At 53.6% G+C, this 17,494-nt stretch overlaps 1 protein-coding gene across 3 annotated transcripts in view; it reads left to right on the plus strand.

Annotated features, from left to right (window-relative positions):
* The first annotated feature begins 5,639 nt into the window (after positions 1-5,639).
* The window catches only part of AGAP3 (ArfGAP with GTPase domain, ankyrin repeat and PH domain 3), a 65,716-nt gene continuing 53,861 nt past the window's right edge, over positions 5,640-17,494 (plus strand). For all 3 annotated transcript variants that reach the window (XM_038755602.1, XM_038755604.1, XM_038755605.1), the window contains exon 1: positions 5,640-6,014. In XM_038755602.1, coding sequence (XP_038611530.1) covers positions 5,654-6,014 — 361 coding nt within the window. In that variant the 5' untranslated portion in view covers positions 5,640-5,653. The remainder of the gene's footprint in view (positions 6,015-17,494) is intronic.

Genomic DNA, 17,494 nt, shown 5'->3' on the forward strand with positions numbered 1-17,494 from the left:
ATAAGCCCTTGATATTCACCCCACTTTCAGCCCCATGGCACTTATGTACGTTTGTCTCTATTTGTTGCTGAATTGTACTTTCCAAGCACTTGGTACAGTGCTCTTCACACAGTAAGCGCTCGATACACACAATTGAATGAATGAATGAGTACATATCGTTACACTCCGCCATTTCCCGTATCTGTAGTTTATTCTAATACCTGTTTTCCCCTCAAAGTTGTAAGTTGCTTAGGGACAGGGGTCACGTCTACCGTCTGTTGTATTGTACTTTTCCAAGTGCTTAGTACACTGCGCTGCACACAGTAAATGCATGCTAAATACCATCGATGCATTCATTCAACTGTATATTCAATTATTTATTTTAATCCAACTAAATATTTTTATGTCTGCCTCTCTCTTTGGGGTGTCAGTTCGTTGTGGTCAAGGAACACATCTCCTCTTTCTAAGTGTTAAGTACGAATTGTCTTTATTGGTGTATTGTACTTTCCAAGCACTTAGTACAGTGCTTTGCACACAGTAAGCGCTCAATACATACGATTGAATGAATGAATGAATTGCACCTAGTACTATTAGTACTATTCCTCCTCCTACTGCTTCTTGATCTTCTGCGTTTGTGGAACACCAAGAGACGCAGCATGGCCTAATAGAACAGGGGAACAGAGGAAATGGGTTCTAATCCCTGCTCCGCCAGTTGCTTGCTGTGTGGCCTTGGGCAAGTCACTTAACTTCTCTGTGCCTCAGTTCCCTCATCTATAAAATGGGGATTATATCCTCCTCCCTCCAAATTAGACTGCGAACCCCATGTGGGACAGGGATTGTGTCCAACCTGATAAACTTGTAGCCAACCCAGCGCTTAGAATAGTACTTGACATGTAATAAGCACTTAACAAATACTATTTTTTAAAAAAGGTCCTGTTCATCAGTTAACCCTCTCAGAGCCCATACAGCATTTACTGGGTATGTATAATAATTATTATTATTATGGTTATCATAATAATAGTTGTATTTGTTAAATCAAACCCTGTGCTGAGCCCTGGGGTAGGTACAGTTTGATCAGATCAGACACAGTCCAAGTCCCTCATCATCATCATCATCAATCGTATTTATTGAGCGCTTATTATGTGCAGAGCACTGTACTAAGCGCTTGGGAAGTACAAATTGGCAACATATAGAGACAGTCCCTACCCAACAGTGGGCTCACAGTCTAAAAGGGGGAGACAGAGAACAAAACCAAACATACTAACAAAATAAAATAAATAGAATAGATATGTACAAATAAAATAAATAAATAAATAAATAGAGTAAAAAATATGTACAAACATATATACATATATACAGGTGCTGTGGGGAAGGGAAGGAGGTAAGATGGGGCTTGTAGCCTAAGGGGGAGGGAGAACAGGTATTTAATTCCATTTTCAGAGGAGGAAACTGAGGCACAGAGAAATTAAATGACTTGGCCTAGGTCACCCGCTGGCAGGTGTAGGAGTCAAGATTAGAACCCGTATCTTCTGACTCTCGGGCCTGTGCTCTTTCCTCACCGAAGCTGAGGTTCAGTCAGTCGTATTTATTGATCGCTTACTGTGCGCAAAGCACTGTACTCTGCACTTGGGAGAGTACAATAAATGCAACAACACACAGATGCATTCCCTACCCACAGCGAGCTCAGAGATTAGAAGGGGAGAAAGAGGTGGGAGTTGAAGTAGAGGTTGAGGTAGAGGAGAAAGAGTTTGAGGTAGAGGTTGAGGGACAAAAAGGAAGAGCCTGTCAGGAAAAAGAAAGAGTCTAGAACCCAGGGCTTGGACTAGCAGTGTAGGCTGGGATCTCCCCTCCCCTTTCATAAGGAGAGGAGCGTGTGTGCCAAGCAGTGTGAACGAGTATAGCCTAGTGCCCAAGGCTGGGAGCCAGAAGGACCTGAGTTCTAATAATAATTATTATTATTGTGGCACTTGTTAAGCGTTTACTATGTGCCAAGCACTGTACTGACTGCTCGGGTAACTACAAGCAAATCGGGTTGGAAACAGTCCCTCTCCCACTTGGGGCTCACAGTCTTCATCCCCATCTTACAGATGTGGCCACTGAGGCCCAGAGAAGTGAAGTGTCTTGCCCAACGTCACACAGCGGACAAGTAAGTGGCGAAGGCAGAATTAGAACCCAGGTCCTTTGGACTCCCGGGCCCCAGCTCTATCAACTAGGCCACACCGCTTCTCCACGCTGCTTCTAATCCCAGCCGAGCCACTTGTCTGCCCGTGTGTGACCTGGGCCAAGTCACTTCACTTTTCTGGGCCTCGGTTCCCTCATCCGAAAAACGGGGGGTGAAGACTGTGAGCCTCGCGTGGGATGAGGACTACGTCCAATCTGGTTTCTTTGTATCTACCCCAGCACTTAGTACAGTGCCTGGCACGTAGTAAGTGCTTCACAAATACCATTTAATTAAAAAAAAAAAGTTACAGGAAATAACGACCTGGTTGATCCGTTTGGAGTTTAAGGGGAAATGTAAACCTTTGAGGCCTGGACAGATGGTTGGACCTGGAGGGGCCGTTTACCGTTTGAACCGACCCGTTTGCGAGTTCTTCCTCTGGATTACGGATGTGATCTGTGTACATTTCCCATCTGTTACTTATTTATTTATTTTACGTGTACATTTCTATCCTATTTATTTTATTTTGTTGGTATGTTTGGTTCTGTTCTCTGTCTCCCCCTTTTAGACTGTGAGCCCACTGTTGGGTAGGGACTGTCTCTATGTGTTGCCAATTTGTACTTCCCAAGCGCTTAGTACAGTGCTCTGCACATAGTAAGCGCTCAATAAATACGATTGATTGATTGATTGATTGGTTCCATGGGCTGTTTCCCTTCATTTTTAGATCATGCGCTCCCTCAGGGACACTATCCGATCATCTTTATTGCCTTTTCCCCACTGCCTGACACATGGTAGAGCCTTAATCAATCAGTGGTGTGGGTGATGAGGTCCCTGCCCCAGGGTCCCCATATCCCGAATTCCAGGAGAGCTGGGAGGGCTCGGGGGGAAGGCCATTCTTTCTCCACCCTCCCCATCCCACGTTTAAGTCTCTCAGTGCTTAGAACGGTGCCTGACACGTAGTAGGCGCTTAACAAATACCAAAAAAAAGAAAAAAAAAAGTCTCCCCACCCAGACCGTACTTTCGCTGGACCCACTGGCCTGCTGCGGGAGCTTGGGCAAGCAACTCGACTTCCCTGGGCCTCAGTTTCCTCATCTGTAAAATGACGGTTAGATTGTGAGCCCCGCGGGGGACAGGGACGAAGCCTGATCGGACTTTCCCGTGTCCACCCTGGAGGCTTAGCCCAGTGCTCCGCTCACAGTGAGCTCGTCGGAAGCAGTGCGGCCTAGTGGAATGAGCCCGGCGGCTTGGGAGTCAGAGGACCTGAGTTCTAATCCCGGCTCTGCCACTTACCTGCTGGGTGACCTTTGGCCAAATCACCTAACTTCTCTGTGCCTCAGTGACCTATCTGTAAAATGGGGGTTGAGAGTGCGAGCCCCACAGGGGACTATTCATTTTATTTTGTTAGTGTGTTTGGTTTTGTTCTCTGTCTCCCCCTTTTAGACTGTGAGCCCACTGTTGGGTAGGGACTGTCTCAATATGTTGCCAACTTGTACTTCCCAGGCACTTAGTACAGTGCTCTGCGCACAGTAAGCGCTCAATAAATACGATTGATGATGATGATGACAGGCTGAGGGGGCTGAGGAGGGGTCTCGGGCTGAGGAGGGGGTTCGGTTGAGGGAGCTGAGGAGGGGGCTTGGGCTAAGAAGGGGACCTGGGCCCAGGGGACCGAGGGGGCTTGGGTTGAGAAGGCTGAGGGGGCCCGGGCTGAGGAGGGGGCTCGGGCTGCGTGTGCTTGTGCCCGGGGCTGAGGCTGAAGGGACTGAGGGGGCTTGGGTTGAGAAGCCTGAGGAGGGGGCTCGGGCTGAGGGAGCTGAAGGAGGGGGCTCGGGCTAAGAGGGCTTAGTACAGTGCACACAGTAAGTGCTCAATAAATACGATTGAATGAATGAATGAGGGCTGAGGAGGGGGCTCGGGCTGAGGGGGTCCAACTGAGGGGGCTAGGGTTGGGAAGGCTGAGGATGGGGCTCGGGCTGAGGACGGGGCTCTGGCTAAGAGGGCTGAGGAGGGGGCTGGGACTGAGAAGGCTGAGGAGGGGGCTCGGGCTGAGGGGACTGAAGAGGGGGCTCGGGCTGAGGGGGCTTGGGCTGATGGGGCTGAGGAGGGGGCTCGGACTGAGGGGGCTCGGGCCGAGGAGGGGGCTCGGGCTGAGAGGGTTGAGGAGGGGGCTCGGGCTGAGGGGACTGAGGAGGGGGCTCGGGCTGAGGGGGTCCAGCTGAGGGGGCTAGGGTTGAGAAGGCTGAGGAGGGGGCTGGGGCTGAGGAGGGGGCTCGGGCTAAGAGGGCTGAGGAGGGGGCTCGGGCTGAGGGGACTGAGGAGGGGGCTCGGGCTGAGGGGACTGAGGAGAGGGCTCGGGCTGAGGGGCTTGGGCTGAGAAGGCTGAGGAGGGGGCTTGGGCTGAGGGGGTCCAGCTGAGGGGGCTAGGGTTGAGAAGGCTGAGGAGGGGGCTGGGGCTGAGGAGGGGGCTCGGGCTAAGAGGGCTGAGGAGGGGGCTCGGGCTGAGGGGACTGAGGAGGGGGCTCGGGCTGAGGGGACTGAGGAGGGGGCTCGGGCTGAGGGGCTTGGGCTGAGAAGGCTGAGGAGGGGGCTTGGGCTGATGGGGCTGAGGAGGGGGGCTTGGGCTGATGGGGCTGAGGAGGGGGGCTTGGGCTGATGGGGCTGAGGAGGGGGGCTTGGGCTGATGGGGCTGAGGAGGGGGCTCGGGCTGAGGGGGCTGAGGAGGGGGCTCGGGCTGAGGGGACTGAGGGGGCTCGGGCTGAGGGGACTGAAGGAGCTCGGGCTGAGGAGGGGGCCTCGGGCTGAGATGGCTGAGGAGGGGGCTCGGCCTGAGGGGACTGAGGAGGGGGCTTGGGCTGAGGGGCCTGAGGAGGGGGCTCGGCCTGAGGGGCCTGAGGAGGGGGCTCGGGCTGAGGGGGCTGAGGAGGGGGCTTGGGCTGAGAAGGCTGAGGAGGGGGCTTGGGCTGATGGGGCTGAGGAGGGGGTTCGGGCTGAGGATGGGGCTCGGGCTGAGGGGGATCGGGCTGAGGAGGGGGCCTCGGGCTGAGGGGACTGAGGAGGGGGCTTGGGCTGAGGGGCCTGAGGAGGGGGCTCGGGCTGAGGGGGCTTGTGCCGGGTGTTGAGGCTGAGGGGGCTCGGACTGAGAAGGCTGAGGAAGGGTCTGGGGCTGAGGGGGCTGAGGAGGGGGCTCAGGCTGAGGAGGGGGCTTGGACTGAGGGGACTGAGGAGGGGGCTCGGGGTGGAAGGGGACGGCTCGAGCTGCGTGCGCTCGCGCTTCGGGGCTGAGAAGGAGGAGGCTAAGGCCGCGCGGGGCGGCGGGGGCGGGGGCTGGTGGCGCGCGCGCGCGAGAGAGAGCGAGCCCGCGGCGGGGGCGGTCCGTGGCGGGGGGGGCGCGCGCGCGCGCTCCCGGCCCCGTTGTTGTCGGCTCCGCGGCGGCGTCCGGCGGGAGCAGCAGGGCCCGGGGGTCGGGGGTCGAGGCTGGGCCCCGCGCCGCCCGCCCTCCCGCCCTCCCTCCCCGCGCCATGAACTTCCAGGCGGGCGGCGGGCAGAGCCCGCAGCAGCAGCAGCAACAGCAACAGCAACAACAACAGCAACAGCAGCAGCAGCAACAGCAGCAGCAGCAGCAGCAGCAGAGCCTGGCGGGGTCGGGGTCCGGCGGGTCCGGCGGGGGGGTGGTGGGCGCGGGTCCCGGGGGCCCGTCGCCGCAGCTGTCGGCGGGGGCCCCCCCGCAGTTCGCCCTGTCCAACTCGGCGGCCATCCGCGCCGAGATCCAGCGCTTCGAGTCGGTGCACCCCAACATCTACGCCATCTACGACCTCATCGAGCGCATCGAGGACCTGGGGCTGCAGAGCCAGATCCGGGAGCACGTCATCTCCATCGAGGGTGAGCCGGTGGCCCGGGAAATGGGCCTCCTCCTCTTCCTCCTCCTCCTCCTCCTCCTCCTCCTCCTCCCCCATCCGTCCCCGCGTTGGGGATCCGCAGGCCCGGGCCTGGCGCGTGGCTCGGGCGCCGCGGCCGCGTGGGCGGGCCCGTTATTCCCGTTCCCCTTCCCGTTATTCCTCTTCCCGGCCCGCTGGCTCCCGCCCCCTTCCCACCCCCGCTTTGTGCGGCCGTCAGGCGCTTAGCGCAGTGCTCCGCACGCGGTACCATTGGCGATCATCATCAATCATTTATTGATCGCTTACTATGTGCAGAGCACTGGACTAAGCGCTTGGGAAGTCCAAATTGGCAACATAGAGAGACAGTCCCTACCCAACAGTGGGCTCGCAGTCTAAAAGGGGAAGACGGAGAACAAAACCTGTTCGGTTTGGTACATATCTATTCTATTTATTTTATTTTTATAGTATGTTTTACTAACAAAATGAAATAAATAGAATAGATATGTACAAGTAAAATAGAGTGATAAATATGTACAAACGTATATACAGGTGCTGTGGGGAAGGGAAGGAGGTAAGAAGGGGGATGGAGGGGGGCGAGGGGGAGAGGAAGGAAGGGGCTCAGTCTGGGAAGGCCTCCTGGAGGAGGTGAGCTCTCAGCAGGGCCTTGAAGGGAGGAAGAGAGCGAGCTTGGCGGGTGGGCAGAGGGATTGGGGGCTTTCCAGGCCCGGGGGAGGACGTGGGCCGGGGGTCGACGGCGAGAACGTGGTGATGTGCGGGGGGGGGGGGGTGAAAGGTGGGGGGGGCCGCAGGAGGGCCGGGGGGCGGGTTCAATCAATCAATCAATCAATCGTATTTATTGAGCGCTTACTGTGTGCAGAGCGCTGGACTAAGCGGGTTGACCCCTGAGGGCCGTAAAGTGACCGACCGTTGGGGAGGGGGCCCCGGAGACCCACGCCATCTGCCGCCCCTCCAGGCCTTCCTCCGTCTGCGGGTGGGGAGGGGGGCCTGGGGAGACCGCTCCCCTCCCCCGCCCAGGGCAGGCCCCCCCCCCCCCCACCGCCCAGGGTGGGTCCCTTTGGGGGCGGTGAGCGGGCCTCGTTTCCGGTGGGGTCGGACGGGACTGAGGGGGTGGGGGTCCGGCCTGGATCCCCACCCGTGCCCAGCCCACCTCGGATCATACCGGCGTTGACATCTAATCTGAGGATCCTGACCAGGCCCGGGAAACGTTCGGGGAGATTAGAAGTTGGAGGGCCTGGGGGACGGGCAGAGGCGAAGCCGAGGAAGCTTATCTGAGGCCCCATGGCCCCTTCCTCACCCTGTTCCCCTCAAGTCTCCCTCTGTCCTGCACCCCATTCCCCTCACGTCTCCCTCCCTCCGGCACCCCATTCCTCTCATATCTCTCTCTCTCCCGCACCTCATTCCCATCACTTCTCCCTCCCTCACCCCTTTCCCCTCGTGTCTCCTTCCCTCCCGCACCCCATTCCCCTCACTTCTGCACTTCATCCCTCTCACTTCTCCCACCGTCACCTCATTCCCCCTCCCTCATCCCATTCCTCTCACTTCTCCCACCCTCACCTCATTCCCCCTCCCTCATCCCATTCCTCTCACTTCTCCCTCCCTCACCCCATTCCTCTCACTTCTCCCACCCTCACCTCATTCCCCCTCCCTCATCCCATTCCCCTCACTTCTCCCACCCTCACCTCATTCCCCGTCCCTCATCCCATTCTTCTCACTTCTCCCTCCCTCTCCCCATTCCTCTCACTTCTCCCTCCCTTCCCTCCCTCACCCCATTCCTCTCACTTCTCCCTCCCTTCCCTCCCCCCCCACATTGCCCTCACCTTTCCCCCCCCACCTCACCTTTCCCTCCCTTCCCTGCCCACTGGTTCCCCTCCCTCCCAAGGCCAGGGAGCCCTCTGGAAACTAATTAGGTAATTCAGTGGCAGAAAATCTCATTAACAGAGATCTGAGTCAGCGGCCCTGAATCACCGCTGGAGCCGAGGAACTGGGTTTCCTCCCTGAGCTAAGGCCTCAGCCTCGCTGGATGTATCTAGAGGCGAACGCGTGTGGGGGGAAGTGTCGGGGCAACTGTCTAACCACACTCCGTCTATTACGTGGACTTGCTCACCTGTGAGAGACAACAGAAAAGTCCAGTCAGTCGAGCACACAATCGTATTTGTTGAGCACTTAGTGTATGCAGAGCACTGTACTGAGCACTTGGGGAGTACAGTATAACCCTCTGGGGCCTGAGGAAAAAGCGTGACTCCTCTTCCACTCCCCACTTCAGTCTGGGAGACTGGGAGAGCGTCTCGAGACTAAAAGCTTTTTGTGGGCAGGGGATATGTCTACCAACTCTGTTCTGTTGTACTCTCCCAAGCAGTACAGTGCTTTGCACGCACACACACACAAACATACACACCCCCATCACTCAATAAATACCATTAGTGGGGCGCTTACCAGGAGAGGTGAGAGGAAGCCTCTGGAACAGAAGAGATCCCCAGGCTCTCGAAAAAGAAAATGAACTTAGCTCTGTGCTTAGCTATGAGGGTTTCTAATAAACGACAGCCGTATTTGATGATCATGGTGTGAGTCCCTCCCTCACCGTTGGAGAGAGAGGCATTGCCTATACGTAGAAATTTCTTGCTCAGCTGGAAAAATAATAATAACGATGATAGCTTTGGTATTTGTTTAGAACTGACTCTGCGCCGAGCACTCTGGTAAGCCTTAGGATAGATACGGAAATGATCAGGTCATTCCCAGTCTCTGTCCCACATGGGCTTATGGATGAGGAAGCTGAGGCCTAGGAGTTAAGCAACTTGCCCAAGGTCAAACAGCAGGCAAGAGTCGGAACTGGGAGACCTGGGTCCTCTGACCCCAGCCTGTGCTCTTCCCACTAGGCCACGCTGCTTCTGGATAAAGGCTAGTGATACGTAGCAGTTGTAGCCCGTATTGAATGCCCACTTGGTGTGGTGCACTGCACTAGGCGCTCAGGCAGTACAGAATAAATAACAGTAATAATAATAATAATGATGATAGTACTTAACGCTTACTGTCAGGTACTGTACTGAGCGCTGGGGTGGATACAAGCAAATCAAGTTGGACACAGTCCCTGCCCCATGTAGGTCTCACAGTCTCAATCCCCATTTCACAGAATAGGTAACTGAGGCCCAGAGAAGTGAATGGACTTGCCCAGGGTCACATAGCAGGCAAGTGGCAGAGCCGGGATGAAGGAGTGACTCACTCTCTGCCCACGAGGATCACTAATAGGGGAAGACAGACATAAAAATAATTGCCACCTTGAGTACTCAAAATAAATAATTGAGTACCCTGATATACATGAGTGGTGAGGAGGATGTAAGTAAGTTCAATTTAAGTGCTAGAGCTGGCTGAAGGTACCTAAGGCCCAGGGGACTGGGAAATCAATCAGAGAAAGCTCGTCGGAGGGGTTGAGGTTTTAGGAGGGATTTGAAGGTGGGGAGAGCTGCGATCTGATGTTGAGGGGTGGGGAGCATCAAACCGGGGGGGCTGTCGAGAGCGAGGCACAGCTAGAAGGCGGGCTTGGGAGGAGCGAAGATGGCTGGCGAAGAGAGCAGTGGGCAGGGAACGCATCTACCCACTCTGTTCTATTGTACTCTCCCAAGTGCCTAGTACAGCGCTCTGCACACAGTCAGCGCTCAATAAATTCCATTGATTGATTGATTGATATAGGGGAGACAGGGCCAGAGGGTGGAGGGCCTTAAAGCCCGCTGTGAGGAGTTTTTGTTTGGAGCGGCGAGGCTTGGGGAGAGTTTTGAGGCGAGGAGAGATTGGTGGGGCGAGCACGGGAAGCCGATCCGTGCGGTAGCCTGGGTTGTGGATGGAAGCGGGGGAGGCTGCCGGCCCCTGGATGGAGATCCCGCTTCACGGAACCGTGCCCCCGACCTTCCATTCCCACGGTCCGGCCAAGGCCGGACTCTCTGCCTCTAAGGAAACCCTTCGGGCCCCGGTTTTTCCCGTCATCGTTGCTGTTGGAAATTTCCCATCCCATGTGGCTCCGAGCAGGAGCCTCATGGTCACTTTCCGCTCCTTCTCGGCCTCGGGCTCCTGGTCAGATTTGTCACGAGATCTGGTTCTTCCACCCCAATGTTGCTCAACGTTGTCCACCCCGGCCCCCGCCCTTCGACTCTTGGAGTGCTGCCCAGCCCCTCTCCCTCAGCCCTCTGCCAAAGCCACCTGCCTCCCATCCCATCCCCAGACCCTTCCCCAGCTCACTGGGAGCCTCCGGGTCAAGTCCAAACTCCTGACAACAGACACCAAAGCCCTCTCTACCTCCGTTTTTTTTTAATGATATTTGTTAAGCCCTTACTATGCGTCAGGCACTGTGCTAAGTGCTCAGGTAGATACCAGATAATCGTATTTGAACAGTGCTTTGCACATAGTAAGCGCTTAACAAATACCATCATTATTATTATTGTTTGAGCGCTTACTGTGTGCAGCGCAAAATACTAAGCGCTTGGGAGAGTATAGTATAACAGAGTTGGTAGGTTTGTTTCCTGCCCACAGTGAGCTTACAGCCTAGAGGGGGAGATAACACGTTGGACACAGTTCCTATCCCACGTGGGTTTCACAGTCTTAATCCCCATTTTACAGATCCCCACTTCTCTGAGGCTCAGAGAAGTGAAGAGGTTTGCCCAAGGTCACACAGCAGACAAGTGGCAGAGCCGGGTTTGGAATCCAAGTCTTTGTGACTGCCATGCCGGGGCTGTTTCCACTCGGCCATGCTGCTCCTCCTCCGTCCTTCTCCCCGGGCTCTCACTCCCCCCCGTCTCTCTCGGCCACAGCAGCCGTCGATCACGTTCACGACGCGTCGGTAACACGCAAAGCACCGCGATTGGAGTCTCGCTAATCTCCCCGCCGTCTCCGGTTTCTGTCCCTTCAGTCGTACAAACCCTCCTCTCCTGGAACAGACGGCCCTCCTCCTCCCTCCCGCACCCCACCCCATCTGCCAAACTGTTTCCCTTCTGTCCTGCCAAGCTGAGTGGAAAAGCATCTTTCTTTAAGTGGGGTGATGGGTAGGCCCAAGTCATCGTGATGGATTCCCTGGGGTTTACACAGACCGAAGGATGAAGGCTTGGGTGGGTTCTCGCGGGTCTCTCTTTAGGTGGGTGGGCTGGGCATATTGTGTGTGTGGGGGGGAAATTTGGCTATCTTGTTTTTATTCTTTTCATGGTATTTGTTAAGGCTTACTGTGCGTCAAGCACTGGGGTAGATACAGGGTAATCGTGTTGGACACAGTCCCTGACCCACGTGGGGCTCACGCTGAGTATTGAATTCCCATTTTACAGTTGTGGAAACCGAGGCCCAGGGAGGGTAAGGTCTCACAGCAGGCAAGTGGCTGAGTGGGATTAGAACTCAGATCCTCTGACTCCTGGCCCCGTGCTTTTTCCACTAGGCCATGCTACTTCTAGTTTCTTCGAGTAATAGTAGTAGCAATAGTATTAAGCATTTTCTATATACTAAGCACTGGATTTTGAGCTCTAAGAGGCAGCTCCGCCTCTAAAGCCCCTGGAAAATGGGAAATTACTTCAAGGTCATTGTGGACAGGGACTGTGTCTTCCAAGTCTGTTATATTGTACTCTCCCAAGTGCTTAGTACAGTACCCTGCACACAGTAAACACTCAATAAATACCACTGGTGAGAATGAAAGACCATTTAGGGGGGTTTAATGTATCTATCTCATTTTTTTTTTTCCTGTTTAAGCATCACTATCAACCCAAGCATTGACAACTTCCAGGACCAACATTGTTGTGTGTGGAGAGAAAAACAGCATGGCCCAGTGGAGAGAGCCCAGGCCCGGGAGTCAGAGTCAGAGGACCTGGGTTCTAATACCGGCTCTGCCCTTTATCTGCTGTGTGACCTTGGGCAAGTCAGTTCACTTCTCGGTGCCTCACTTACCTCAGCTGTAAAATGGGGATCAAATCTTCCTCCTTCCAACTTAGACTGTGAGCCCCATGTGGAACAGGGACTGTGTCCAACCTGATAAACTTGTATCTAACCCAGCGCGTTGAACTGTGCTTGACACATAGTAAGTGCTTAACAAATACCAAAAAATAAAATTTATCTCTGACAGTCACTTGATAGTATGTATTGAGCACTTCCTGTTTGCAGAACACTGTGCTAAGCACTTGGGAGAGTGCAGTAGAGTAGACATGATATCTGCCTTCAAGAAGCTTACAACCCAACCAGAAAGGTAAACTCTAAAGGAAGTTAAAGAGCAGAGGAAGTAATAGAGTATATAAGATAGGTCTGTGAAAGTGGTATGGGGGTTTGTGGGTGCTTAGGGGGTGCCAGGGTGCTGAGTTGGGGGACATATGGTGGGGAGATTGAAAATGCGTGGGAGTGGGTCTGGGTGGGCGTGGGTGCCGCCCCCGACAAGGAGGGCTGTGCTCTGGTCGATCAGTCAGTCACCTTATTGAGCATTTACTGTATTCAGAGCACTGTACAAAAAGCTTGGGAGAGTGCAACAGAACAATAAAACAGACACATTCCCTGCCCACAAGGAGTTTTCAGTCTAGGGTCTGGTGCCATAGATATGTAAATTTCATCATTCACCTTTACAAGGAAGAAGAGGGGAAGACTGGGATGGTGGCCAGGAGGACCCTTATTTGGACTTTAGGAAGCAACAGATTCTTCCCTTCCCCCCTTCTCCAGACTTCTCATTCATTCAATCGTAATTATTGAGCACTCACTGTGTGCAGAGCACGAAGCATTTGGAAAGTACAATTCGGCAACAAAATTTGGCCCTTTCCCAAGGCCCAAGGGGAAGGAGGAGAGGCCCCAACCATTGCCGAAGACCCGGGATTGAGTCGTTGGATTTCCCGGGATCTGGAGAACAGCCAGCAGCAGCTACAGCAGTGTGTCTGCACTGCACTGTACCAGACTGTTAGAGGGAGAGCCCGCTTTCTAACCCACCAACCCCTGTTGTCCGCTGCTGAAGCAGCCCAGGAGAGAAGCAGCACGGCCTAATGGATAGAGTTTGGGCATGGGAGTCAATAGGACTTGGATTCTAATCCCGGCTCTGCCGCTGTCTGCTGTGTGACCTCAGGCAAGTCACTTCACTTCTCTGGGCCTCAGTATCTGTAGAATGGGGATGAAGACTCTGAACCCCATGTGGGACAGGGACTGTGTCCAACCTGATTAACCTGTAACTACCGCAGGGCTTAGTAAGTGCTTAACAAATACTATTTTAAAAAAAGCCCCAAAGCAAAACAAACAAACAAAACTTTCCCATTCCAGTCAGGTCATCTGGAGCCTGCTTGACGTGTTCCTGGCCCACCTCTGGTGACCCCTGGGCTAGGAAGCAATGACTTCAGTGGCCCAAGTGGGCTCGATGCTGTTGGGGAGAGAGAGAGAGGGTGTCCAGTTCAGACCTTCAGAAGGAGGTGACGTGTTCTGCTGATACTTGGCTCCCTATCCTGGTTCGAGACCCACAGGGCCAGGACTTCCTGTCCTGGGGGGCAAGAGCCCTGGGTTCTAATCCCAGCTCTGCCACTTGTCCACTGGGTGACCTTGGGCAAGTCACTCCACTTCTTCAGGCCTCAAGTTCCTGATCAGTAAAATGGAGATTTCAAGACATGTCTTGCTTCCTACTTAGAGGGTGAACTCTGAGTATGACAGGGACTGTGCCCGCCCTGATTAGTTTGAATCTACCCGGGGGCTTAGTAAAGTACTTGGCACATAGGGGTTAAGGAAGAGCATAATGGTTATCGTAAGTAGGATTCATAATAAGGAAAATAGGTCAGTGGTCCAGGGTCACTTTCAGTTTGGTCCAGAACTGCTGCCCAGAGAGGGGGCTGAGAGGTTCTGGGGGTGATGGGTGGCACCCAGCCCAATCTCCGCCCCAAATCTGGGCCTGTGTTCCCCTCTCAGAGCGCCCTGCCTGTGACCTTCTCTTTGTCATGCTGTTTTACCAGAATGCTTCTTCCCAGACCTGGAAAAGGCAGGCTAATTTAGAGTTTGAGGGCAGAGGAGTGGGAGGCGGGCAGGGAGATCTGAGGGAAGAGAGTGTCCGCCCCTAGGAGACAGCCCAGAGACCGCCCTGAGTTTTGCAGGGACATCTCCTCAGAGACCGCCCTAAGGCCATACAGGGATGTCGCCTCAGAGACGGCCCTGAAGCCTGGCAGAGAGTGGATTGTCAGGAAATCCTGCTACCAAGTCCTGAGCAAGAATAAACGTGTTCCCTTCTGGTCCCCGCTGAGGCAGAGGGGGAGTTGAATTCTGCCCAGGTCATCACCCTCGCCCCCCGCCCCTGGGCCCTGTCTAATGGAGGGGAGGTTGGGAGGGAAGACAGGTTTGCAAGGAAATCTGGTTTCCTGAGTCTGCAGTAAGACTCGCTATCAGGAGACAGGTGACCTTGACAAATTGGAGGAGATTCATGGAGCTCTGTAACCAGGAACAGGCTCTTGTGCCAAGGACACGGCAGTGCATTCGAGGGAAGAACCAAACTACAGCTAGGCACATGTGGCCTAGTGGAAAGAGCCCCAGCATTTGGTTCAAATCCCAGCTCTAATTCCTGCTGTGTGATCTTGGGAAAGTCATTTAACTTTTTTTTTTAATGGTACTTAAGTCTTTACTCTGTGCCAGGCCCCGTATTAAGTGCCGGGGGTAAATCTATCATATTTACTGATGATGATGATGGTATTTGTTAAGCGTTTACTATGTTCTAAGCACTGGGGTTGATACAAGATTATCAGGTTGTCCCACGTGGGGCTCACAGTCTTCATCCCCATTTTATAGATGAGGTAGCTGAGGCACCCAGAAGTTAAGTGACTTGCCCAAAATCACACAGCTGACAAGTGGCGGAGCCGGGATTAGGATCCACAACCTTCGATTCCCAAACCCGTGCTCTTTCCACTAAGCCACATTGCTTCTCTAATTGAGCACTTACTATGTGCAGAGCACTGTACTAAGCGCTTGGGAGAGACAAATACAAGATAATCAAGTTGGACACAGATCGTGTCCCGCATGAGGCTCACTTTCTTAATCCCCATTCTACATATGAGGTGTCTGAGGCACAGAGAATTTAAGTGACTTGCCAGATGTCACACAGCAGAAATATGGTGGAACCGGAATTAGAACTCAATTCCTCCGACTCCCAGCCCTGTGCTGTTTCCAGTAGGTCATGCTGCTTCTCTGAGCCTCAGTTTCCTCAGCTGTAAAATGGGAATTCAATACCCGTTCTGTCCAAGTTAGACAGTGATCCTTGAGTAGGACAGGAACCGTGGCTTGTTTCCACTCCAGTGCTTAGTATTTAGCTCTTGGTTCATAGCGTGTAGCAAATACCACTATTATTATCTTCACCATCATGTGCCAACACGGCAGAAAATGATCCAGGCGTCCTAGTGGGCCCCAAACTAAATAAATCAGTGGTGACTGAGGTGGTGTAGGTTGAAATAAAAGCCGCATGTGCCTGGCATCTACCGCGTTGGGGTGGGTCGGGTTTTCCTTTTGGAGACCCACCGCGGGCAGGGTGTGGAGAAAAGAAAGCTGGTTAAAAAGGAGACAAGATTTGGAAGCAGCCCCCTTGAGGAATAGCGGAGGGGACTGGCTTTATTTAGCCTACCTAGATAGAGACGCTAAAGCGGGGGAACTTGTATGAAGGGGCAGTAAAGGAATAATGACAAGCAGCTTTTATTAGTGGAAATAAGTCTCCGAGCCACTAGCTGGGGATGGATTCCGGGGGTGGGGAGAGCATGTACCTCACCCCCGTTTCCCCCTCCCACTCCCCAGGAGCTGCTGCCGCCTCTTACCCCATGGCTGCTGAGATGGGTTGCGGGAGGGTGGTCTCAGCGTGGAGCAGCCCAGCTGGCCAAGTTCTTCCCGTGGTGGCCCATGGCAGCCCTTGGTTGGGCTGAGGGTCCCGGAGCCATTTCCCCTATGGAAGCCCCCTTCCTGGCTCCATTCTGATCGCTACTGCTGGGGATAGGTGGAAAGAGCTTAAATTGAAGCCGGAGGGATTTAAGGTAGACATAGGGAAAAACCTTTTGACCAGGAGAGCTGTGGAGAACTGAAAGCGGATTGGAAATTCTTCGTCACTGGAGATTGGACCGAAGGGGAGGGGGCGGGGGGGTAGAGAGAGCGAGAGCGCAAAACCATATCCCTGCTGGGAAAAGGGGAGATGGGGAGCATTTGTGGTACCCCTTTCATGGTAGCAATAATATTAGTGAAATTTGTTTGTCAGTCAGTGGTATTTCCTGAGCATTTACTACGTGTGGAGCACTGTACTAAGCGCTCGGGAGAGTCTAATACAACAGAGTTAGCAGACGTGTTCCCATCCATAACGAGCTTACAGCCTAGAGGGGGATCTTACTATGTGCCAACCACTGTACTAAGCACTGGGGTAGACACAAGGTGCAGATGGGCGCACAGTCCAGAGAATAGGTATTGAATCCCCACTTTCCAGATGAGGAAACTGAGGCCCAGAAAAGTGAAGTGACTTGCCCAGCAGGCAAGTGATTAGAACCCAAGGACACCCAGGCTCATGCTCTTCTCAGGAGGCCGTGCTGGTAGTGGATGGGATAGCATTTGTTGAGCCCCGCTAGGGAAGTTCAAAACAAGAAGTATTCCCTGCCCACAGGAAACTTCCCCTCCAACTGGAGAGACTATCTTAGGTCCTAAGAGAGGGAGTGATCATTCTCCCCTTTAGATCATCATCATCATCAATCGTATTTATTGAGCGCTTACTATGTGCAGAGCACTGTACTAAGCGCTTGGGAAGTACAAATTGGCAACATATAGAGACAGTCCCTACCCAACACTGGGCTCACAGTCTAAAAGGGGGAGACAGAGAACAAAACCAAACATACTAACAAAATAAAATAAATAGAATAGATATGTACAAGTAAAATAAATAAATAGAGTAATAAATATGTACAAACATATATACATATATACAGGTGCTGTGGGGAAGGGAAGGAGGTAAGATGGGATGGAGAGGGGGACGAGGGGGAGAGGAAGGAAGGGGCTCAGTCTGGGAAGGCCTCCTGGAGGAGGTGAGCTCTCAGCAGGGCCTTGAAGGGAGGAAGAGAGCTAGCTTGGCGGATGGGCAGAGGGAGGGCATTCCAGGCCCCGGGGATGACGATGTGAGGAGAGAAACCACAGAACCCCTGAGTTTGAGGATGAAAGCAGGGAAGGTTTTCAGTTTCCTTAGAGGTTAAATTGGGGGAGAGATGAGAGACATCAGAGAGCCAGAAAAGAGACTCCTCTTCTCCTATCTTGGGGTCTTCTGCAGGCTGAGGGATTGTTGTCCTGGCCTTTCCTTTCCTCTATGCTGATGAAGGAGAAGCTGAGTAATTTAAATTTGCACATAATCCTCGAACCTCATTTTAGCCTTTCCTTTCAGCCTCCCTCCCGAGAAACCATTTCCCAGAGGTGGGTTGGAGTCTTGGCTTCCTTCTTTCCCACAAAGAGCAAGGAAATGCTTTTATCCCAGCACTTATTACCCCAGCA

The sequence above is a fragment of the Tachyglossus aculeatus genome, chromosome 13, assembly GCF_015852505.1.
Source record: "Tachyglossus aculeatus isolate mTacAcu1 chromosome 13, mTacAcu1.pri, whole genome shotgun sequence".
In the NCBI taxonomy this organism is placed as follows: Eukaryota; Metazoa; Chordata; class Mammalia; order Monotremata; family Tachyglossidae; genus Tachyglossus; species Tachyglossus aculeatus.